General features: G+C 27.5%; 1 protein-coding gene across 1 annotated transcript; it reads right to left on the bottom strand.

Annotated features, from left to right (window-relative positions):
• Positions 1 to 25,155, bottom strand: LOC129960413 (tyrosine-protein kinase Fer-like). The gene is made up of 18 exons (XM_056073835.1): positions 24,772 to 25,155; positions 23,048 to 23,273; positions 21,816 to 21,989; positions 20,362 to 20,458; positions 18,061 to 18,253; positions 17,822 to 17,959; positions 17,629 to 17,751; positions 17,345 to 17,467; positions 17,067 to 17,241; positions 16,880 to 16,984; positions 14,844 to 14,918; positions 12,378 to 12,578; positions 10,168 to 10,344; positions 8,393 to 8,606; positions 8,186 to 8,309; positions 7,959 to 8,110; positions 7,744 to 7,866; positions 1 to 3,167 (listed from the first exon to the last, which is right to left on the bottom strand). Exons 2-18 carry the CDS (start codon positions 23,255 to 23,257, stop codon positions 3,025 to 3,027), a joined length of 2,547 nt encoding a protein of 848 aa, XP_055929810.1. The 5' UTR covers positions 23,258 to 23,273; positions 24,772 to 25,155; the 3' UTR covers positions 1 to 3,024.
• Between the last annotated feature and the right edge of the window lie 2,617 nt (positions 25,156 to 27,772).

Genomic DNA, 27,772 nt, shown 5'->3' with positions numbered 1-27,772 from the left:
ACAACAATTTTTATTCCAGAATAGTGTATAAGAAAACAATTTGATATAATCAACAACTACAGAGCAAATCCCCAATAAATTTGCATGGATTTACAAAAATAAAGCATATATATTTGGCACTAAAAAGTTTCAATCCTTAGAAACTTGACATCGAGATCACGCAAAATAAACAAACTACCCAAAAAATAAAAGATAATGGATATTAATGAAAGCAAAGGGAATATTTAAAAATGATTTTTGAATTCACCAAAAACAAATTGTGAAATGGGACATCATGTAACAGTTCTCCCTACAGCAATATTATTTGTAATTTTATGAAATGTGAATAAGAGTATTCTTTAAAATCCAAATCACTCAACAATCTCACCATTCAATAAATCACACACAAATTTGCCATAACGAAACACAATTCATTAAAAATATTAAAAAATCAGTTCATCTGAAAACCTCAAGGGAAAATAAAATTTATCTAAATTTTGTTTGATTTTTAGTAAGAAGTTAATAATAACCTGAATAAATAATATTCTTTCCGTAAAAAAATGAGTTTTAAGTATACACTTTTTACATAATAATAAAATTATGTACCAATTAATACCAAGTTAAGTAATCTGATCGAAATATAAAAAGCTGTTACCATAACAAATTCTTTCTATAGCTAAAATCTTGATTGCTGCTCATTTAATAAATATAATGTATTTACAGGATAAAACAAATACATAGCTGTTAATCAACATACAAACCTAAAGGGCAAAATATGATATGATTACTTTGCTTTAAGCGAAATAATTAGAGCTAATGGAAATAATAAAAAGAGAATACATATAATTTAAGCTCTGCCAAAATGCATTTCATTTGTTCCAAAATATTTGAAATAAGTAGATGACTCATATGTACAAAAATACAGCCAAACATAATTTTCTAAATCTATTATTTTTTTAAAGAATCCCTTCAATTTTACAATTTTTTTTATAATTACATAGATAGCTAACTAAATCTGAGAACAGAAAGTACAGATGGAAACTACCAAAATAATTTGATTTACCAGATGATATAAATAATAAATACAATATCACAATTTACATTATGAGAACATATGTAAAAATTAAATCCAGCAACATATTTTGTTCATAAAGCAATATAACATGCATATTTTCCATGCTATTATCCAAACATATTTCATAAGAAAAAAAGTGGAGAGGGGGGACATAATGGCACAAAGTAGCATTTAATAAACATAATATGTTTACATTTTTATACATAAAAAATTTTTAAGATGATCATGTTTAAAAAAAACTTTTTCACAGAAACAAAATTTACGGAGATAAAAATTTGACACAACAGATGAGATTCAACGTTAATTCTGAATACGATCGTAAAAGGAAAAAAGGCACCATTTCAAGAAAACTTAAAAAAAAAAAAAAAAAAAAGAGAGAGAGAGAGAGAGAGAGAGAGAGATTAACTTGGCACTCTAGAACACGAAACTTAAGCATAACAAGAAAAACAATAATGCTTTACAATTTTGGTTAAAAACTAAAACATCAAATACCAACAAATGTAAGAAAATGCAATAAAACATAAATAAAGACGAAGACCAATAATGAGAATTCACATTTTTTTGGTACAGTTATATGAGATATCATCCCAAAAACTGAAAACAAAATTATTATTAAAGCAACTACAATACTTCAATAAAACTGCTGCCATTGACAAATTCTTTAGCATTAAGCATTTAAAAACAATTTGTGCCACTTTGTTAGAACGCTAACGAAAGGTCACAAATGTAATGAATGTAAGAATAAATGGCATGCAATTCTACTTATAATATTTAAACTAGGTAGTTTTTTCTTAACATTACAACAGCATCAGAAATTATTTAATCTATTTTTAACTTGCTTTAAGTAGTTAAAAATAAGTATACGAAATTAAAATGCAGTCTTTCTCTCAAGCAATGATCTTTATAACAAATTGAGCAAAAAGTTTCCTTATTCAAAAATCAGCCTTTTATGGCAATTGTAAAGAAAAAAATAAAACGCTGATAAATTAGAGCACCTCAAAATTTGATAGGTTTACCAGTAGAGTATTTAGTGAAGAACCCATCATATAACTGTGATAACCGAAATTAACGGATATCCATCACAATTTAAAAAGAAACTTTCTTCAAACTATTGTTTATTATAAATAATTTATGACTAAAACATATCACACAGCCAAATAGTCTGAAAATAGCTCAATAATTCTTTCAATACCAATATATGAAAGATTATTATGTGAATGAATGTGCAATTATAAATGAAAATCACAACCACACTCACATTTCAACAGATAAACTTAGATAATATTCATTTATACAAAAATGAATTTAATATAGCTTAAAAAATGACTATAAAAAAAGACGACTTGAAATAAAAAAAAAAAAAATGCACCTGTAAAAATTTAACACAAGGGAAACCAACTAATAAAAATTATAGCCAAAATTGCATAATAATCAGTATCAAATTAAGCAAGGAAATATTTAATAAATTGTAATTAAGAGTGATTTTAAAAGCTTCAATACGGTTTGAAACCTTTGAAAAATCAACAATGAACACAATTAATTACAGCTATTTTGTGATTTATAACACATAACCTTTTAATAAGGAGCCAAAATGAATTTGAAGGAATATTTCTAACTTTAGAGGGACTAAAACTAAGTAACTAAAAATAAAATTTGTTCATCGGTTTAAAATGTACACTATTAGTACAGCAGTAAAATCATGTAGAATAAAATATCATTCACAAGAGATCATTAAAAATGCATAAGTTTGAAGAAATTTATAAAAATTTAATTGCTGTTGAATATTTTCAAACAAAAAAATAAGAAAGACCAACATGAAATAAAAAAAATAACAATAATACTGGCATGCTAAATCACAACCACATAATATTGGAAGACATTTAATGGCACTTTTTCGGTCAAAAAGATTAAGGTAACTTGATGAATGATGGTTTAGTGGTATATTTTAGTAAATAAAGTCTCATGGCAATTTAAATAAAACTTGCTGCAATGTTCTCCAATGTTTGTCTGATTTCTGAAAAATGTGGTCTTCTATCAGGATTATAATCCCATGTTCTGATCATTAATTCATAAATATATTCTGGAGTGTTAGGTGGCGACTCTAGTCTGTATCCTGTAAAAATAATTTGAACATCTAAAATGATGAGGGTGAAAGAACTGCATGGAGATGCATTTATTTCCATATGTCAGATAAGTATATAGAAGAAATTGAAAGACATAAAGCAAATTTTAGATAATCTGAAAATAAATTATATTTTTTATAACAATGAGACAGTTAAGAATAAAGAATTTAACAACTAAAGTATAAACTATTACAAATATGAGGGAATATTACCTTTCAAAATTTGACCCTTTAACCACAGTTAAATTAAATTGTGAAACTTAAACTTTAAGTAAGATTATTAATATATATATAAACTAATATAATCGACGGTATAAAATAATTTAACTGGCAACTATGCAGAAATTATTACATATTCAGGAAAAATATAATGGTAGGCCACAAAGGCATGGAATATCTCATGTCTAGTTTTACATTTAAATCTTTTATAATTCTGCATTCAACACACAGCAGAAGAATGTGGCAGAATTAAAATTTTAAGTTTGTTGTCTGAACTCCTTCAATCACTGTTCCAAATTTCTGGACAAGCATTGGAGACTGACTCCACCTAGGGTTTTTGTATGAAGAAATGTTGGCACTTTTATTTAATTACCAAACAAAATATTGCGAAAGGAATCGGTAAATTAATATCGTAGTTGGGAAACATTTTAGTACAGAACTTAAGTGAAACCAAATATTTTAAAACAATTATTTTACTTAACTTTTATAATTTATTAATTATTTCAGGGTTTTCATTCATAATCAAGAATAAAATTCAAGGACTATCAAGGACCTTTTTTAAAAAGAAAATTCAAAGGCCATAAAATTAAATACTTTTAGATATAGAAATGCAAATAATTAACAATGAAAATATTTTATTTATGAGCATGATGACTACTTTCATGCTTACTACATCTAAATGCTTAAGGGAGCACTAAGAATACTTATTGTCTAATCTTCAGTTAATAAAATAAAAGTATAGTCCTCTCTTTTACCAGGCGAACACACATAAGAAAAATTAGGTTCAAAATCCCAAGTAGGCTACAACGACCTTCATTCATTAACAAAATTGCAAATTCTTTTTGCATTTCATCATCGAATAAGTCAAAGATTTTCCAATTTACTGGTGGACTATTCATCAAGATGGGTAAAATCTTTCACAAATTCAATTTTACTGTGTAGAACACGAAAGTTTCACAAAATATTTTCGACTGTGGAGTGGCATATTAAAATTGAAGGCTGATATCTAATTTCAACATCTTTTTTTTATCCATCCCAAAAGAGAAAGAGTAAATTCATTTGCTTTGTTTCAAGGAATTGCTGCATATTCATCAAACATTAGACTAGATACATTAAGATTAACTAGATTCTTAAATAAAACACCTTGAATAATGGAACAAAGCCAAATATAATCGTATCCTTACAAGAGCTATTAAGATCAACCAGATTCTTAAACACTTTGAATAGATGAAACAATGCCAAATATAAATGTATCCTTTCAAGAGCTATACGAATAATAATTCTCTCCAACTGTTGAGTTTATTGAAAATACCCTCCCTGAGCAGTAATCTCGCTTCCGGCTCCCTCTTTTCCCTTCTTTCAAACTACACAGGGAGAAAAGATAGGAGATTGACAGTTCTCCTATATTAGCACCCCTTTACAATTGGTGGAATTCTCAAGGTAGAAATCAATAGTTCAGTCATATTTTAAAGAAAAGTGTCAAAATGTGGGAAAAATACATATCGGCAATTTTATGGGTTGAAGAATTGGCTATCCAAAACATGTCTTTAAGCTTGAATCTTGATACGTTTCAGGATTAAGGGAGGAGGGGACGGGGTGGGAAAGTCGGAACATGGCTTTTCGCGTTTAAATAAAAGGCTTTTGATTTCGGATGAAATATAAAAAGGTACAGATAAGAAAAATAAAAAGGTACAAATAAAAGTTAAGACCTATACAAAAGTTTAAAACTTTAAAATTTCAACTTTTCTGCAATTCCACTTAACTATATTATTCGAAAATTCTACTTTGTAAAAAACGGTTCTCGAAAAATGTCTATAAAACGGTTCTCGAAAAATGTCTATAAGTATTTTTCCAATAGTCCAAATTCAGGGACCGGGAAAAAAAAAAAAAAAAAAAAAAAACCCTATTCGAAAAATGTTCTACGATTTTAAGTGGTATAATATTGGTCGATTGTCAGAAAAAGTGGCGAATGGTTTTCGAAAATCGCTAATTAGCAATGTTCCCTAGCGTAACGATCATCGGAAAAATGCCTTCAGACCAAATAATTGAGATGAAATATTAATTTCAAATTGAATTCTTATTTCTTTCCTGTGAAAATGAGTTATTATAATGCCATCTGAAATCGTAGGGCAATGTTTTACGAATATAATTTTGTTTCTGTCTAAGAATCGAAATAAATGGCTGTACAAGACTAAATGAAATATCAAGTATTTTTTCATGGCTCCAAATACAACAAAATGAAATTTAAGGAATTTTCAAGGAACGTAGGAATTCTGTATTATATAGGAGAAATAATACTTTGCTTTATCCAGCTACCCTAAACTAAGAAGAAGATATAAAAACGGAATTGAAATAATGGAAAATGATATTTACATGAGACATCCTTTCACTCCTATTATTCTTCCCTTCAAATTTTCACCTGATTACCTCCAGGGTTAATATAATCACAAAAACTTCATACAACGTATCGAAATACATTCAAAATAACATATTTTACTAACTCAATTTAATATTTGCATTTTAACAACACTTGTATGAAAAAAAAAAATGATTTAAAATTTCATGTCACTTTAGATTCCCTAAACAAACCTCTTTACATATATAGGCTGTCTGAAAAATTTCCTAACAACGAAAAAGTTATTTTTTTCTCCAAAATTACTTTTATTTTTTGACATAGTCTCTTTGTAAATCTATGCATTTCTTATAGCGATGCTCTCATCCTTTTTTAAATCGTCAAATTATATGTGGAATCTTTCGCTGCAACCTTCATAACTTCCACATTAGACGAAATTCTTTGTTCACCGAATGTTTATTTTAGTTTAAAGAGCAACAATAATAAGAAAAAGAAAAGGGCACTTGGGGCAGTCTGGCAAGTAGGGCGTGTGGTCAAGCAGTTCAAACCGTAATTCATGTATTTTCGCCATCACAACCGCTGAGTATGAAACAGGGCATTGTCATAGTGAAACATTTTTTTTGTGTGGAAAAGTTTGTTTTTTCGCCGTTTCCGCCTTCATCTTGTTAGATACTGTTGCATAGTATGTTCGGCAATGGGTTTACCCTTTTCAAGATAATCTATTAAGACAATTCCATAGCTATCACAGAAAACTATCTCCCCAGCAGAAGCAACACTTTTTTTATTTGTAGATGCCGATTCTCCTTTTGAGGTCCATCTCCCTCTGATTTGATTCTATTTTTGTTTCTAAACTGTAATTATGAATCCAGGTTTTATTCATGTAATTAATCGTCGAAAAATCTCTGATTTATTGCGCCAATAGAACGGTACAAATTTTCGCCCGGACACGTTTTTGATTGAAAGTGAGCAAATGTGGCATGCAACGTGCAGTTAGCTTGTGCATACCTAAATCTTGGTTCAATATGTGGCAAATACATTCTTTAGACATGTTCAAAGCCTCTACTATCGACATAACATTAAATAGACGGTCTTCCAGCATCATTTGGTAAATTTTAGCAATGTTTTCGTCACTATTGCAGCTTTTGGCCCTCCTGAATGTTCATCATGCAAGCTGGTACGGTCATGTTTTAATTCAGCTCTCCAAAATTTCACAGTAATAAATCATGGCGAAGGGCCCTCGTACATAGCGTCGAACTCCTCTTTAATTTGTGTAGACGTATTACACAAATTAAAGAGGAGTTCGATTCTAACTGTTATTAGGTACTCGTTTCAAAAACGAGTACCTAATAACAGTTCGACACACGGGGTTTTTTTCTCCGATTTTCATACAAACGGGTCACATTAACTCACAAAAACTGTCAAATAAAAAAATTCCGAGTTCAAAATGGATAAAATTTTAATGAGATTCATCAAAGGATACCCAAACAAGTTTCCCCACTTTGGTTGATTCGTTCTACCATTTTCATATCAGAATCAAAAACTTTTCAGACTGCCTTAGTAAAGCTAAAATTCAGCGATAAAAAAGAACGAACACACACACACACACACACACACACACACACACACACACACACACACACACACACACACACACACACACACACACACACACACACACACACACACACACACACACACACACACACACACACACACACACACACACACACACACACACACACACACACACACACACACACACACACACACAAACACTAAAGCAAATTAAAATAAATCATACAGAAGCATAAAACAAACTACTGGATGTGTAATCTACAATAAGAGCAATAAAATATTCAGCAGAAAAAAAAATAGATTGTTACATATTTAAAGAAAATTTATTCACCAAACCCTAGTAGTAGCCAAATTCTGCAGTTTAGTATTTTATACAGAAAAGCAAGTTCAAAAACAAAAGCTAATAAAGTTAAAAAGTACCTGAGTCAATCATCTCCCTGGCTTTGCTGTTTGACCATCCAGCATAGGGAGTGCTGCCTAACGAAAAAATTTCCCACATAAGAACACCATAGCTCCAAACATCACACATACTAGTGTATCTCCCTAAAAAACAATAAAAAAAATGAATTTATACAAAACTAGAGATGACTGTTTTCTAAAAATTCGAAAACCTATGAAAATACAAATATTTTTACCATAATTTAATGCTTCTGGTGCTGTCCATTTGATGGGTATTTGTTTCATTCCATCTGATACAGTATATTCTTCTTCTTCTCTGGACATTCCAAAATCAGAAATTTTCACAACGTTTTTTAAACCAACCAAACAATTTCGTGCCGCTAAATCTCTAAAATTCAAAATACACTATTACAATTTTCAGAAACAAACAAATAAACCATAACTTTACAAAATAATAAATTACCTATGTATGCAGTTCTTGTTTTCTAAATATTCCATACCACGTGCAGCCTCTAAGCACATGGTCAATAGATCAGTTATCAACAAAGAATGTTTATGATTTCTAAGGAAATTCAGAAGGGAGCCACCTAGATTTCAACACAATATTTTAGAATAGTAAAAAAAACATCAGAATTGAATTTCTAGCTATAACAAATAAAATTAAATATACCAGGTACAAGCTCCATTACGATCATGATTGGTTGTTTCTGAACACATATCCCAATCAGCTTAACAATATTTGGATGATCATACTGCTTTAAAATGCGACCTTCTTGTAAAAACCTTTTCTTCTGCTCATCAGGAAGGTTCATGCGGCATGTCTTAACAGCAACTTCAACACCAGTAGCTCGTAAAACTGCTCGGTAAACATCTCCAAAATTACCCTACAAAACAAAAATAAAATTTCTGAAATTTATATACTAAGAAAAACCCATACATATATATATTAGCTTTAGCTATATTTTAATGCACCATCTTGAGACAACATGAGAGCTGGTTTAGGATGGATCTCAAAATTTAAAATAGTTATCAGATTATGAAGCTGAAACCTTTCTCCTCAAATTTTTATTTCCCACCAAAAAAATGACATTTGAACCTTGATTTATTTCTCATTAAATTCACTGTATTTGAAATCCCCCCCCCCCTCCCCACACACAAGATCTTTGGAGGAATTGAATTTTGAATGTAGAACCTTCTGTCAGTGATAAAAAACAAACTTTGTAATAAGGCATATAAAAACTTGTCTTAGCAAAATGTTATTCTGAATTCATAATTTTCAAAACTACAAAAAGAAAAAAAATCATAAAATTTCTCAGGAAGTCAACATTATTTTGGAGCGTAATAGCGTACTGTTATGTTTTCTCCTTTAAAATAAACTTTAGTAAAAACATAGGCTTATGGCAAGCAGAGAAAAAAAAAAATTAAAATAGGATTAAATAAGCTTTCATAAGGACCAGGAACAAAATTCGACATCTCATAGAATAAAACTTCATTTTAATTTTAAACACAATAATGTAGGGAATGATACACAAGGGAAATTACAATACAAAGAAGATGAGAATAGAACTTTTAAGCTAAATGAAACCTATAATTAAAAAATTCTCACAAATAATGTTTTATTTTTGGATAATAAATCAGTATATAATTCAAGGTTTGTTTTAAAATAAGTTATTTAAATTTTTTTTATAATTACATTCTGCTAATAAAATGTAAAAAAAAAAAAATAATAATGATAAAAGTTAAAATATTAATTTCAAAATGTGGGGACAGTAAAGAAAAAAGGCTAATAGTAATTACATTGAATGTACAATTCTTTAATAAGGAATATAAAATATTCTGAAAATTATATGAATGCTAATTCATTGTAATTGAGTTTAATGCCATGTACTTATTTTATTAATGGTGCAATTTACAAAGTGACAATATTATAAAGACAAAAACGTCCTTGAACAGTATTAATAAACAAAAAAGAGCAAAATGTCATTTTTTAAGAAAAACTGTGACCTAAAAAAATAATATAACACTAAAATTAAATTTAAAAAAAATTCATCTCATGAGGATCATTTAAGTCACAAAATGAATACTTTAACCAGCCTGATACTCTATCATTTTTTTTGATAATTTTTGTCATTAATAAAACAGCATTTCAAGCAAAATATTTCTTCCATTATACATACTGTTTTTCAAGAATGGAAAACAGTGAAACGAAATAGATAGTAATTTAATGAATGAGATAAAAATGGCTAATCTATTATAAAAATTCACAGAAGACATGAATATTTATATGAAATATCAAAGTAAGCTACAAATAAAAAAATATACAGTATAAAATTACAATGAAGTAAATAAAATAACTACATAAATTAAAAAGAAATATGTAGAAATCACTGAATCAATATCATACTTAAAAATACTAACTGCTATCATATAAAAATGAATACTTACACGACCAATTTTTTCAACAAGTTCAACATCATCATTATTAAGTTCCCATCGCTCTCTCAAAACTGGCGTTTTCAAAATTGCACCTGAACGACTAGTAATAGGTTGTCCAGAATGGAATTGGTAAAGTATCAATTCTTGAACAGATGGAAAAGCTGGACCTTCAAATCGGAATTTTCCCTACAAAGTACAAGATTCTATACCAAAAGAATTCTAACTAGTTCAAATTTATATTGAAAATAAAATTCATCTATTCATCATCAGTATTTTATTTAAAGTCATTCAGTAATTCTTAAATTTCACATTTCCGTAGAAAAACAAACATGCTATATTTAGTATTTTAAGATGTCTTTTTTTCCCCCTTTCTTCCTAAGGTTTCTTTTATTTAAAGCTTCGAAATCTGAATAATTGTTGGTAAAAGACACTGCACATTGATGTGCTTGCTGTGTTTCAGTGACAATTTTTGTATGATGAACAGAAAAGAATATGAGATAAACAGATTTTTTAAGAGTTCAAGAAAATGGTTTACTTTCTTGCATTGATTCAAGATTCTGTAAAGAACTACAAAAAGTGCCTTTAATTTACCTTTATTATTATATAAATAATTCACACCTTAAAATTAGACAGTCTGTCAAACATATTTTGATATGTTCCTCACTCCATGAAGTAAGATAAAACAATGCAAAAGTTGAAGATATAAACTGAATGTACAACAGATATGTTAAACGGCTCATAATTTACAAAGCAAGATAATTAGCCTAAATAAATAGACTATAATACATATGCACAAATAAAGAAAAAGATATACATAAATAATCATCATCAAGACGAAACTAAGATTTGGTATACCTGAAATTCATAGATTTACATTTAAAAAACAATTTCAGAGTCCCCAACCCTTCCCCAGTTTTAGTAGATCTTAATTGCAACCGGCAACTTATAGCTTTGAGTTTCAAGTTAATATTTTTTTTTTTTTTTTTTTTGAATGAGCAACTTTAAAATAATAATTTCCAATTCCTAAAAGAAGCCTATGTGTTTAATATCTAAAGCCAAAACCATATTATTAAGCAATAACCACATGAAATCATTTTTAGAAATATGAATATAATTTTAGATTAACAAAACAATTTGAAAAACAAAAAATTTGATGCGGGAAGACTATTTATAATAGTTAAATTATTTTCCTAAATGAAAATATTCATTCTACAGTAGATATTAAAGATAATAAATTTTCATCCTTTTGAAAAGATGGCAGAAATTATCTGCAGTATTAAAACTTTTATTTCTTTTATTAAAGTGAATATAAAATAAAAATGAAATAAAAGTCGCAGGAAAAATAACTTAATATAGCTTATTTTATAAATATAACACAACCCAAAACTTACAAAACAAAAACTTAACTTATTCATTAAAACTTGAAATTAAACTAGTAATAATATTTTTGTTCAAATCATTTTCAATTTATAAAGGAGATAAAGTGAATAGTAAGCAAATCACATTTTTCTAATTCATTTTTTAAAGGGAAAAAATCTATACATAAAAGAACACAGAATTTTCGTTCTTTCTGTAACTAAATAGTAGACTAATAACGGTAATAGAAGTTAAAAGATAAATAGCAATTTTTTTTTATTTAAAAAATTCACAACCACTTTTAATTAACTATTTTTCTGATTACATAGCTAAATTGGGCCTTTAATTTTGAAGAGAAGAAAACAACCTTGACTGTTATTCATGGTCTCTTAATTTTTACCCTTTCACAGTTTTTCATTAAAAAAAATAAAATTTCAATCTTTTTCAGTGCAACTGAATAATTAATCTACCTATAGACATCATTTAAAAATGTTTCTTTTTGAGATGATAATTTGAACTGGTTAAATAGTCGCTTAATAATTAAAAACAGAATTTGTAATTTCTTGAAATGCACCCCCCCCCCGATTTTCGCATTTAACTATGAATAAATAACATACTGCATAGCTATAAAAGTAATGAAAATATAATATATAAAAATTTTAAGTAATGAGTAACCATATAATGCGATGGCATAAAAAAAAATATTGTATCAAGTGTCATTTAGATTTTATGAAGCACTGTACTGAAATTCCCACATAGTTTACTTAAAAATAACATATAAAAAATATTGTGCATATAATTTTTAATACAGAAAACATTCAAATTTCATAAGCATATAATTAAAAAAAATTATATAAACTTACATCAGCAGTTGTCTGAATGATGAAATGCTTATGTCCTTCCCAGCAAACTGAAAGAACAATTTGTTTACTGTCATTGCGATAAGTCTCACGAACAAGATAGTCTCCTTCATTTACAAGAAGACGTACCACTTCCTCACGCGGAAGAACACCATGAAACCAGTCTTCATCTTGGAGGCTGGTATATGAAGGATTTAGAATAACCTTAAAAGAAAATAGAACTGTAAAAGGTATTTGCTTTACTAAAAAGAACTAATAATTTGAGGTGAAAAATCTTCTAGTGATATATGACTAGCTCATCTTTCATAATGAATCCTTTTATAGTTATTATACATTTTTTGTTGATTTGAATATTTCCGTCAATCAATTAATTTACTTTTGAGCAGTATTTACCACAAAATTCTTTTTATAATATATTCTTTTACCTAAATTGACTTGTTTTCTGTTTGCAAAATGGAATTTCGCAATCGATTTTTCACTCACTTCCTGATGTGCTAGAGGTTTGAAATTTTTGTGTAGAAGCATATTCTCAATAAAAATACAGTTTTAGCCAAATTAACAACAATTTAACCAAATTCTGATTCTGTACTAATGACATTACCGAGAAGAGAGTATGCAAAACAAAACAGATTTTGAATATAATTATTTTTGCTATTTAGTACATGAATAAAAGAATGCTTTTAATTATTTTTTTATTATGCAACATAAAAGCTTTAATGATATATTTTGTACTAAATACACATTTTTAAATTTTTAGGTATATCATGATTACTTGAAAGTGATTCTGTAATTTTTAGCTCAAAACAATATCCTGCTATTTACTATTACTACATCATTAATTATTGAAAATGCTTGTTTACAAAGAATTTTTAAGATTACACACAAACAAAACTCATATCTTTTTTAATTTAATTTATAACATTTTAATTGTTTAATCATTGTCTGAAAAATTAGCCAGCAAATAATTAAATATGAAAAATGATCTTCTCAATAATTAAAAAACTTCCCAACATGGCAACAATATTTTAGGCAAGACACTGATCACATAAATATCACTTAAGTAACTTAATGAGCACAAGATAACTTAATCTGCAAAAGTTGCAAGGATATATTAAAAAAGGTAAATTATTTTAATACTATGATAAAAATTACTATTTAATTCCAAAATGTTAAAAAAAAAAAAAAAAAAAAAAAAATTCAAACTCTCAGTTCCATAAAATATTACTTTTGATCAGAGAAAAATTATAGAAAAAAAGATTTCTATTTTACAAATAATGATTTTTATAAATATCCAGAATCTACAATAATATAAAATTCAAGTAGTACTAACATTTTTTATAAAGAGGAAAATAAGTCCAAACAGTCTTTATTTTTAACAAAAGTTGCTAAATAATAATAATATACATGTCTGCTTGATTTAAAAATCATATTGTTTTCAAATATAACAAAATTAAACCTGTCCCTTTAATACCTTGTTTCATTGTCTTACAATAAACTGGGAAGTGTATAAAATCACATGATGAATATACAAGGTGTCCCAAAAAATGTATACACACTTTAAATAATTGTAAATTTGGAGTTTATTATAATTCGAATAATTTTCAACATGTAAAAGATTCTACAAATATCATTCTATTGTCTTGTTATCGCATGTTCTCAAACTGATGTCCATTCTGCTCCAGACACTGCTGACAACGCGAAGCGATGGAATAGCACACATGATGGAACAATTCCCTTGGGATATTCGTACATTCATGTTCAATGGTTGAACATGAATGTACCTCAATTGAACAACTGTTGCAGGTTTATGGACGTCCTGAACAGTTCCATCAGCTTCAAACTTATCTCTAATTCGAGTTATGGTAACTCGTGTAGGTGATTCTTTGTTAAACTCCCTCTTAAATTGTCTTTGCACTTCTACTACATTTTCATACTTCCAATAGCATTTTAGAATAAATTTCCTTTCTTCAAATTCAAGTCTGTCTGCCATTACTCGGTTCAATGGGTTCAGTTTGTAAAGAAAGAAGAAATAACTTAGTTATCAGCTGCTAAAATGTGTATACATTTTTTTGGGACACCCTTATATTGTTTATAAATAAATTAACTTTTGAAGCCTTGTATTTATTATATAATATATATCTTTGGCAGGTATAAAGTGACATACATCATGATTTTCATAATTAAAAAATATACATTCTATGATCTTTGTTTTGGGAAGTTTTTATTTATTAACTAATAAATAAAAACTTTCTTACGAACCATTTCCTCATTTATTTCAACAATGTGAAGAATATTCATAATTTCAATAGTACAATGAAATCAAAAAGTCAGAAAAATAATATGAAGTGGATAGTAAAATGGGTAATAATCCAAATAATTTTGAAGCAAAAGAATAGACTATTTTTGTAAAATAATTCAATATTTTAAATAGTCTTTTTTAAAATTTAAGATAAATAAACAGATAATTACATTATCATGCCCAGGACTTGTGAGGGAATAACTTCTGCTGCCTCCTTGTGTAGTAAAAGATTCATCAAAAGAGCTCTGAAGAGAAAAAAAAAGTCCACCAATTAAAATTTTTTAGCAGACAGCAACATTTATGAAGTTTAATTCATTAACTTCGACTACAGTTTTCTTTTCAAATGCTCTAAAACATATTGAGTAATAATGAAATTAAAAAAAAATAAGTGGTATTAACCTAGTGTTGACTGAAAAGGAAATTCTTAATTAATTCACTATTAATTTTCTACACTTATAAACAGCTGAAGACATATACATACGGAAAAGAGTTGCATTAAATGACTGCTAGGTGAAGGGATGTCTGTAAAACCCGGTCTGATAAATTATAAATTGTCTACTTAATAATATTTAAAGTAGAGAATCATACGTCAAATTGGTTAGTAAAATACAAAATAATTAATGAAATAAAATAACAGCAACAGAATAATTCCCACAATTATATATTAGAAGAATCAGAATAAAAGCCTCAAGGTGAGAAAAAGATTCAAGAATATTAGTGAAATTCTATACATTTAAATCTGAATGGGATCCTAGATTCGAAATAAGTTATAAAATGGGTTTACTGCTTCTAACTAGTAAGAATAAACTCAAGATTTTTCAAATAAAACTAATTATTTCACCGATACAAAATTCAAAATTATTATACTACATAAAAATTCTAATAATAAACAAAATTCAAAATTAATATTTCAATGCGAAAATTGAAATTAATTACAGAACTGCATCAACAACTTGATGCTTTACTGGAAAATTAATCTGGCTCCAATGACATTTTTTCAAAAATCTGTTGAAAAGCTACAATTCTCAAAGATACACAATGGAAGTCAAAAATAAGGAAATCGGATTCGGAACTAGGATATCTTACTTGCAAATGGTAGAGGTGAGGAAACAAATTCATAATTTGTATTTTGATGAGCACGTTCTTGAATTTTAAAAATATTCAAGACTGACATGAAAGCTAATTTAACACAGATATTTAGAAATATGATTACTATTTTTCTCAAAATAAAGACACTCACGAGTTTCCTCATAAAAATACTCATTTCAAAATTATTAACTAATTAAGACTGTTCCTAAATATCCGATTCTTGGAAGTCAGGGAAACTGTGCAAGATTTGAATAATTAAAACATTTTTTGGCAATATAATTTTGCTCAAAGTGGTAGTCCTTATAAATGAATAATTTCTTAGTAGTAAACATAAATTTCATTTTCTATTGGTGACTCTGCATTTATTTATAATAGATAGTGCTAGTTATAGATAGTCCTGTATTAAGGTCAATAACTTATGTTACAATTGAGTAAACAATAAGCTTTACAAATTAAAAGTTGCAGGATGTTTCTATTCTAATTATAATTTTTCAAAAGTACTTTTGCAGAGATGCTAGAAAATTTCCACATCCTTTCCACTTGGGGATGAAGGAAAAGACATCTCAATGAGTATCTACATTGTTTTGGATTCATTGTTTGAACATCATACATTTAAAAATCTTATACAGCATATACTCTTAACCTTATCTTAATTATATTTAATATATTTTGGATTTAATCAAGTCTTCAAAAGCAGTAATGTAGTGTTTTTATGCTTGTGAATCACACTTACATACTTTCAAATTTTTGTTTTAAAATATAGAAATAAATTGAGAAATGTGTTAAAAAGCAGACTAATTGTAAAAACCATCATATATGCATATATATTCCAAAATTTTACATTTGTTTCAAAAAATTATCAACGGCAATAAATACAGAAAATAAGTTTCATCTAAAATTCTGAACAACATAAATATGTTATTCATGTTTTATATAAGTAAGCAAGAAATTATATACAAAATGAAATGATTTCTTAGATTCGGATAAACTTCTAACCATACTAATAAAATACTTTAAAAATAATTCAAATATACCATTAGTAGGAATGATAAATAAAAAAATAGGAATTCCCTACCCACCCACACAAAAGAGAGAGAGAGAAACTAACAACACTTACATTTGTCTTTTTCTGAAAGGCATGAAATGGTTGGCGAAGTTTTGACATGATGATACGAGCAGATCTTCTACCTATCGCATTCAGGCTTGAAGTATCTTCATCTTTCTACAAATAAAAGTAAGTCAAATGTTTGAAATACATACAAACACAAATCCACAAAACAGAAAATTTATTGCAATGAACTTACTGTTTCAGTCGATACAATGTCTGTAAACTCAATTCCTGGAGGAAGATTTTTTGGTTCGACATTATTTACCCAACTTGATATCAAATTGTAAAGTTGTTGATGTCGCTGTTCTTGACATATTATTTCATTTAGTTCTTTACGTAGAATACCAACAGCTCGGCGTTTCCCAGACAACCTAAAATTAAAATATGATTGTAAAAGATATATACTACAATTGATTAAAGACAAGCATTAGATAAATAACATTCAATAATTCAGAAAAAGGAAAAACAAATTACATGTTTTCTGTCTCTGAAGTTTTACGGACTGATTTCATTTCATTTTCACACTGACCAATTTCTAATTCTTTTTCCTTAATTAAAGTTTGACATTCTGTTAGCTTGTCTTTCAAATTTTGCAACCTAAAAAGTATAAAAGTGTTCATATAAATGTAAATATTTACGAACTGCAATTATTTTTAATAGAGAATTTAAATAGCAATATTAATACCAAAACAACAAACAATTTTCATGCAGAAATATAATGATTTCACAAAAACTAAGATCATCAACAGAATACTTACTTTTCTTTCAGTGCATCATACGTCATATCATCTAATGCCAATTGATTAGGTTTTAAAACGCCACTGTAGTCATGTAGAAGACTTGCATCAAACTTAAAATCAACAGGCTGAGGGGGATGTGATCTAAAAATAAGCTTAAATTTAGATTTCAGACAGAATTTTTAAATAATTTGTGAAAAATGAAATATTATACCTATGTTTGTCTGTAAAATCTTTGTATTCATCTTCACCAGCAACAGATTCAATACTCTTTCTCATTTTAATATTTAAGGATCGAAATGTATCATTTGAGAAGTCAGTGTATGTATTAAATTGTAACATCAAAGCTTTCCTAGGAAAAATTCAAATCAATATTTTATTAAAAAATAGTATTTTTAAAATATTATATAAATTTTATTCTATGTATTAAATAAATCAATTGAAGATTCTAACCATCTATCAACAGTTTCTTGAAGTACTGTTTGATGGTACTCTAGCAGGGATGGCAGAAGTGTATTACGCAAATGTTTCTCATATTCTTTGCCTTCATGCACAAGAATGACATAATCATTGTGCAATTTGTGAAGTTTATTTGTGATTTTAATATAACGATCTTTAGCTTCATCCAGTTTTTTACCTCCTTTACCTGTAATTAAGAATAACAATAAATATAATTATACAGTAATTGAAAATAAAGCAAAAGAATTTGAAAAAAATTTATTAGTTTGGTATAAAATATTATGCACAAAGAGTACATGCATCATTCAAAATCAATACTTGTAAGCACATAGATTAGCTTTGATACTGATTAAAACCTAAAATTACACAATACTGGAATTGGTCTGGGAAAAATCTGAAAATCACTGAAATATTACACATTAGCAATTTTGTTAAAAAATCACAACCTAAATATAAGATGTCTAATTGAAAAGTTCGCATATTCAAGCATAATATTTACATTTTCATAAGAATAGAAATATATAATTTTTTAAATAATAACAACAGTCTTATAAGTAATACTGAATAAAATAACATATAAAAAATTATTATTAACATCACAAAGCTTAACATATGAGATGAAACGCCTCACTGTTATAAAAAGAAAAAAAATAATGAATCAATATAAAAATACACTGAAGATGAAAAAAATATGATTGAGCCACTTCATATCCTACTATCTACTTTCTTTTTTTAAAGGATTCAAAAATTAAAAATCTAATAACCTGTGTTTATATTAAGAAATAACTATCGAAATGAGTTCTTAAAAAGGAACAGAAAAAAGCACAAAACAAGGGAAGATTAGAGAAGATTTATCAGTCAGAAGCTCTAAAGAAAGTTGATTTAATATTTTAAATAGACAAATTTTACACACATAAAATAGCAGCTCAAATAACAAACGAAAATTGAACGTAGTTTTAATTTTACTTAGTATTAAAGGATTATAATAATGAAACCTACTTACCTAATTTCTTTAATAAAGCAGCATGTGCAGTATTAAATGCATTAAATGAATGATAATAATATAGCATGCATGCATATTTTAATAGAAAATCTAACTACAGAAAAAATTTGGGGTTCTGAAAATAATGCACATAAATGAAATCAGTATAGAAGGGTTTATTACATATCACTTCATTGCAAAAGTGCTATTTAGAGAACACTTAATTAAAGAATAATATGGATTTTCATTCAATTTTTCTGATGTCACATTTACAATAGAGACTAAGCAAACAATGCATGTGAAGGTATGACAAACACGAATAATTAAAGAAGTTATGAATAAATTGAAAAATAAATAGGATCAATTAAAAAAATTTATAGTTTCCGGAAATTGATAACTGAATTCATCCATTTTTAGTCAACTGTAAAATGAAACAATTTTAAAAAGTTAATTGCCTCATGAGATTTGATATGTGTAATGTTATCGGATTCTGTTATTAAGAATCATTTTATGAAAAGTATAATATTTTTAGTTTAAAGTTTGCTTATTAAGTAATATTGTATATGAATATTATTGTTTATTAAAAAAGTATCCATAATCACTTCTGATAATGTATTGGCATCGAAGATTTCATTCAGATAAATTCCTTTGCTTATTTGCATTATTTTCTAGGCTACTGTAATAGATATTAAATTTTAAATAAAATCTTAAGAAACCATTTTTCTATTAAAGTTCCTTATTGAGAAGAGTTAAATATGTACTATCATTTGAAAACAGAAAAGCAATGCAAGTTATAGCAGACTTGCTACCTTCTGCTTTTCTATTTGTGAGGAAAAGTAATTAAATTATAATTTTTATTAGATCAAAAGTATATGCTTTTTTTAAAACTTTTTATTATGTATGAAGGGTGATATAACAAACAATTAAATCAAGTACCTCTCACATTTATTCAATTTATGGCACAAAGACTATTTCACAAAGGAAGAGAACAAATATTGTAGGTAGATAATTTTGATGCAAACTAAAACATGAAATTGAAAATCCATTCATTAGATAAATAATGAGCAGGTACAAATGAAAAATGGATTATTGATCTTATATAATATATTATATATATATATATATATATATAGCATTAAATTTAACAAGGTTTTTAATTTAGCCTGATTTTGCATATCAATCAGGATTTTGGAAAATTAGGGGTTCAAAATGTACAATATTTTGCAGTTTCATACAACAGAAAATCTACAAGAATAGTACTTCACAAAAAAGAAATATATTTTATTAAAAAAAACTATTACAATAACAGTTACCTTTTATATATTGATCTTCATACTTGGCTTTAGATACTCTCCATAATTCTAAGGATTTTTCATACAGATTTCTAGTTTTATTTACTGCATCTTGAAGCTTTAAAAGAAAAGATTTCAACAAACACACATAAATAACACAGCATAAGGACACAAAGCTGAGAAAAATTAATTTTGCATAGGCAACAACGCAAAATCTTGCATTTTGTAAATTAATATATGATTAAAAAAGCATAAAAATTAGAAACAACATTCAGAACTTAAATTTTCAGCAATTTATTTATTTAAGAATCTTTGTAACAATTTTATCAATCAAGCAATCTGAACAAAGATGAATTATGATTCTCCCATGGAAATCAGAAGTGGGAGAAGAAAGCAAAGCTTCATGAGAAAATCAAACTTACAGACAAATTTTATTCACATACTATTATGACACAAGTTACTTCGCATACTCTAATGATCTAAGTTACTTCACATACTATTATGATACAAGTTACTTCCCATACTATTATGACACAAGTTATTTCCCATACTATTATGACACAAGTTACTTCCCATACTATTATAACACAAGTTACTTCCCATACTATTATGACACAAGTTACTTCCATACTATTATGACACAAGTTACTTCCCATACTCTAATGATCTAAGTTACTTCACATACTATTATGATACAAGTTGAAGTACGTTTTATTTTAAGTAACTATGTAGCATGATCAGGTAACTTTGAAAGGTTCAGTAAAAAAAATCAAAGAACAGACCAATTCAAAAGTACAAAAAAATTGTGCATGGTCTCTCCTCTCAGGCAAGTTTTTTGCAAATTTGACATATGAATTAGAATTAGATTTGCAGTATTCAGCAGTAAAGCTGTTGAGTGACAATTCGATTTCGCGAAGGTTTTGGTGCTTGTAGCACGGTTTTAAATCCAGGTACTTGAATGAAAAGTATTATCTCATTGGATTTTTCCTGCCCTTTCAGCCAGAAAAGTTTTGAACTAGGATTTTCCCTGATGAGTAACATAATCACTTTATCTAACTAAATTTGCAAACAGCAAGAAATGGGATCGGATTGTTACAGTATTTTATGATCCACAAGGACTCTTCTATCATCGTTTATCATTTCGCAGATTAGAACAAACATTGTATAGCAAGTAAGAATACTACGCTGTCTTTAAAAACAAAATGAAATACTTTGAAAATGAAATTTAATTCTTAAAAATATTGTCAAAAAACATGTTTAGGAAACATATATATCAGAATTAAAGCAATATATTTCAACTGATTACCATGCATACACACAAAAGTACAAATCAATAAATAACAGTTTAAGAATGAATATTGATCTAGAAAGCAAATATTCTTCAAAAAAGCTTTAAATGAAGAGAATTCAATTACATAAAGATGACTACATTATCTATTTTATAATAATACATTTTAAGGAAAGCATAATCATACTCGCAATAATTCGCCATGGATACGATTATGCTCATCAATATAGAGTTTGCGCAATGCTCTCTTTTCTGAAATTAAAGCATTCATTTCATCAATTGTATGAGAAGCCAGATAATCAGCATTCTGCTTCACTAGTCGACTCATTGCTTCAGTTTCTTCAGCAACAACACTCCAAGCCTTAAAAGAATGAAAGATTTTAGTTTAGAGAAAGAGACATAAAAAAGATCTTAAAAAATACACTTGACTCTAATATAATAACGGTAATAGATTCTGTATTAACACATAATATTAAACAGAAAACAATCATTAAATAATAATCATTACAACTTATGTATTTACTAAAATGATGCTAATATATTATTACTTGTTAATGTACATGTGCCCAGAAATAAGTATATTTAATTAATCAGTAATCCTTAGTTTATACAAATACATACTTTAATATCCATGATGCTATTTGTTTAATAAGTATTAGCATACATATGAGCAAACAAACTAGTTATGATCTTATGATTTTGAAGTACAATGCTAATAGTAAAATGCATATAAATAAAATAGAGTCAATTAGAGAAAAATTTTCAGATTAATTCCTGAAATATATCACAAAAAAATAACAATACTTTCAAAATGCCAATTTAAGATTTAAATTCAATGATATACAATAAATAATTCATTAATAACTTGGAAATGCAAGCATTTCTTTATTACTGATTAAAAAAGAATGCAAAGAAAGGGGAATTCACATCTTGGATATGTATTAAGTAAAAGAATGCATGTGATAACAGTCTAAAAATAGCTGAATCTGAAAGTTAAGTAAGTTTAACATATAGGTATGAAAGGCATATTTAATAAACATTTTTTAATTAATATCATATCATACAATTGGTGTAACCTAATCAAGGATGGTTTTTACACCAGTCAACTCCCTCAAATCAAATCCCTTGTTAATATTATAATCATATGACAAAATATTAATTATTCAATTGTCAGGTATTTATAAAAAATTTACTTTCAAACTTACTATACTATGACATATAAGTATATCTAGAATTGTTAGCATAATGCTGAAATATATAAAGAATTTTCAGACATTCACAATTAAAAATCATATCAAATGGAAGCTATAGAGTGTACTAATACAAATGGATTAGATGGATACTACTCTCAAATTTAAAAGACAATAAATAAAAAATAGTTACATACTGAATATTATACAAAAAAATAAGACATCTTACTCGAGCAACCATGCTTCCCTTTAATTCACTTTGGTCAATTTTCAAAGTCTGGATACAAACAGAGTTCAGAGCAATTGCATATTCTCGATCGCATTTTATTCGTAGAGACATGCATCGTTTCATATTTTCAAGAAGCCGCAATTCTGCATCTTGAAGAGACATCAGAGCCTCATGTGAAGTTTTACCTTGAAGGTCAGTTGCAAACCCCATACTGAAAATTTTGTATCTGAAAATGGAAGTACTTCATTTTGAAAGATTAAAATATCACATATACATTGAAAGCATTAGAGAAACTGCATTTCTCAAAGTCATAATAACAATGTATGAAATTTAAAAAAGAATTATGAGCAGAAAACATTGAAGAGAAAATATTTTTTTAAAAAGCTAAATTTGTTGTTGATATATATTATTTTGCTTTTCTTTTCAAGATAATATACATATTTACAAAACTGTGAAGGCTAAATTACTGTTTTTTAATCATAAACCATTCATAAATGTGCAGAATTTTTTCAAGAAAAATATTACTCTAATTTTTTACCAAACAATTAAACAGTTTATTTTGCTATGAGAAAAACAATAAAATATCATAATTAAGTATTTCAAAAATTATACAGTTATACTTATAATTTTTAAAACATTTTGAAAATTAACATACATTTCTATGATATATCTTTTGAAATGTATAATAAAAAATATTAACATATAACTGTTGTTGATAATAAATTTAAGCACCATAAGAAATAACAGAATTAAAAGTGCCATTATAAACCAAGATAATGTGAAACATTTTGGAAAAATAAATAATATTAGGCAAGTTACAGAAAATTTCTCTAAATAAAATAATTACATCTTAGTGTATTTCAAAACTTCTCTTGACAAACAGATTTATGATTTCCAGTTCTATTTTTAAAAGCATGCCAATGTAAATAGATTTACAAATTACAAATATTAACAGCTAGTTAATTATATTCATGATTAGCTAGCTAATAATGAATATAATAAGCAAAGCTAATTATATTTATTAAAATCTGAACTTTTAAAATAAAGATTTAAATGTTTGAAAAATGTTCAGAAGTAAATTAAAAACTATGTATTAACTAAATTGTATTGTTTATTAATTAAGTTTTAAAAGATACAAGTCATAACTTTTGAATATAAATATCAGGAAAGACAAACAACTTTCATTTTCAAAACCATTCATCTCTTTATTTTAAAAAATAACAGATGAGTTTTTAAAATTTGCAATGAAATATTTCTGAGATATTTTAACAGGAGCATTATGCAATAAGAAAAGTAACATATTTGTAGATTGTTTTTATTATGCAATAAAAATGTATGCTTATGCAAATATATATTTATTTCTCAAATGTAAGTTTTATAAATTCATATTTTATATATAAGAAAATTTTAAAACAGTACATCACTAGAATATATATTATATTACAGATTCAATCATAGTACAACTTCAAAGTTGAGGAGATTGCACTTTTTTTTAGCTATCATAAGTTTTCTTATTTTTCTTACTTTTCACACAAATATTTTATAGAAAAAAGCAATAAAAGACTCATTTCATAAAAAGTTTTTCATTTTTTTACAGAGGCAGTTATGATGCAGTAAATCTAGTCATAAAACTTTATACATCTTAGATAAATTTTTTTTTTAAAATTACAAGATAATGATAAATATTCTATATTTTTAAATATGAGAAAATATTATAAAAATACCTGTGAAAGTGACTACATCAGTTAAGTCAGTGAAACCGGTGTCACCGATTGCAAAAATCATAAATATAAAATACACGTTTCCACAAAGATCATTTTTTGCGGTCTGACTTCACAGCTATATATATAATAAATCATCCCTTCACTCATTAAATAATGAGCATCATCCGGAGGTTCCCATGAACAACCGAATAAAACAATTTTATTTGAAAGCGTCCATTTCTCACAAGTCAGCAATTATAATTCTAGTTTAATGTTAATTTAAAAAATACCAATAAGTCATAGTATATTTATTAATTGAAACTGCCAATAAAAAAATTTGTGAAGCAGTTTGCTTCTAAAAAAACAAAAACAAATTAGCACGAAGAGGACGGCAGCGCATGCAAGTCTTTGGCCGATTAAATTAATCGTGCTTGAATTGCTAAATAACTGGGTGAGGGACAACAAAAACAAAAACAAAACAAGATAATTATAAGTAAGTAAAAATGATTATTAAAGAAATATAAATATATAATATTTTGAAGTAAGATTGAAATTCAGAAAAGTTGCAATAATTTAAAAACCCACTGGATACTACTTTGATCGATAAAACAAAATAATACTAATGATCGGCATGGATGATATTTATCAAATTTTTATTATTATATCAATTAATTTGACGAATTCTTATCTTGGTCATAAAAATTAATGTCAACAAATCCAGAATCAATCTTGTAAGAAAGTTCCGAGGACTCTGCAAAGACGATAGGGCCAGTGAGAGTAGTGGAAATTTAAGGTAGGGTGGCTGCCAGTGATTGATATGGACTCCAGATAGGGACAAACAATATTTTGTAGAGGAAATTTTCCTCGAAAAAAAGGTTTGCGATTAACCTTATATTGAAAAATTTTCTTTATTTCCCCAGAGTCATTATAAGATTCGATACACACATTGATAATAGTATCATGGACGGTTGCTAAGCAAAATTATTTGGTACCAGAGGGTCACCAACAGTTTTGAGGACAGAAAATATCTAAACTTTTGGTCAATTGTACTGCCACAAATCACAAAGTTTGAAAATCGACTTGGAGAGTATGCGTCGTGTTTTTGCAAGAAAGCAATATGTATCTAAACAGAAAACTTATCAAACTACAACAACACATTTCTTACAACTTTAACAGTTAATGACACATTTTACGGAACTAAAAGATTGATAGAATTTGCAGGCACTCTACCAGTCTCAATATGTGCATGCGAAAGACGTTTCAGTACATTTTGAATTTTTAACAAGCGGGAGTGGTTTCCTTGAAACTTTCTCGCATATTCTATTGTAAGATCTCATCCCCATCAACCAGCATAAAATTATGAACCTCGGGAGAGGTCGGAAATTCTTTTCATAGAATTAGCGAACAATACTTAATGAAATGTAGATCTTTAGTGTGAATCTAGTATTTTCACTGAATCTATCGCGTGAACATGCATTTTGAATGCCTCTTTGTCGACCGAATGAAACCTAAATTTTGCATTTAATCATAAGTAACATACCGAATTTCATTGATTCAAGTCATACTGTTTATAGCGTTTACATGCATGCGAAAGTACAGATCAACAGACGGTCACCCCCTCGACTTGTTCAAAATTTGTAAAGAATTCAATATTTTAGATGCTAAATTTATGTAGCAAATTTTATCTTTTTGATCATTTTTTATCGTTAAAAGATCTTTGCGTTTTTGGAGTTATCGAGTTGATTTGTGATTAAATAGTCAGCTAGACAGACTTCCTGTGAATATATTTCGTTCAAAATTTGATAATAATCTACAAATTTGGTTTTGAGTCCATATATCAAACTTCTTCTGTCTAGCTCAAAGCGGTTTTCAGCTATCTTGTTCATAGACAGACAGACACAATGTCAAAAATGTGTTTTCAAAATTCAGAGAGGTCTGAAACCTGGAGATTTGCCAAAATCTCGAGTTTGAATTTTTTTTCTGTTTCAATACTTTCTCTATACTTCATATACGAGAAAGTAAGAATTATATATGCTTTGCAATGCTTCGAATTAAACTTCAAAAAACCATGATCCTTGGAGTACATAGTAATAGGTAAAAAATTACATTTGCATCATATAATAAAAATGTTTCCAAAACACCGAATTCAGCTATAACACTAGAAGCTAATAATATTACTAAGAGCTAATGTATCATAATTTCCAATAAAGCATAACAAGATTGCCCATTTGTGGTTATGTTTGCTTTGAAGCATCATATTCATTTAAAAGTCATTTTTTTTTAATAATGTGAAATGTACTATTGATATATGTGAACAGACACAAAACTGCATTATCTCTATGTAAATATTTACAATAAATGCTTTTCTTACGTTTAAATATATCCATATGCTCTGATATTCTTACATAATTAAACTCTTGTGATGAATACAGTTAAGATAAGAGATAACATGTTGTTTGAGCAATTTTGAGATATATAATAACACATATCATTGAACTTGAATCCGAGGTTTGAATTGACTGTCAGATATAATTCGATTATCAGATCATGTTTCTGTGTTTAGTTTGAGCCTGAGTTAAATTTAAAATAGCTTTAATTAAGGAAACAGAATTACCCTATTTGAAGCTAACTTTTTCTGTGGTGAGTGAAATGATTTCTATTGAAATGTGTGCAACTAGAATAAGAATATAAAAAAGAAATTGCTTTAAGGATTTTGACAATACTTTTATACGTCGCTCTCACAACGAGCTATTTTATTAGAAGATGCATAAATATTTTCTAAAATTTCAGAGGAACATTACTAAAGAACTTTCCTCCATTAGTTAAACTTTGTTTCTCCTGTCGGGCAGAGCATGACTTTCTATCTGGCAGACGACTACTCCATTGCTGATCTGCACATGATGGATTCGAGAACACACATTTTTTTTAACTTCATATGTCTGTCTTCAAATATGAATCGTGTTCTACATTCGTGATTCACATGGTTTAGTGCACTTTCCTATATTCATGCTATAGATTCTCT

Source organism: Argiope bruennichi, chromosome X2, assembly GCF_947563725.1.
Source record: "Argiope bruennichi chromosome X2, qqArgBrue1.1, whole genome shotgun sequence".
Classification (NCBI taxonomy): Eukaryota; Metazoa; Arthropoda; class Arachnida; order Araneae; family Araneidae; genus Argiope; species Argiope bruennichi.
The sequence above is the reverse complement of the archived record's forward strand: the minus strand, read 5'-3'. Positions and strand labels throughout refer to the sequence as shown.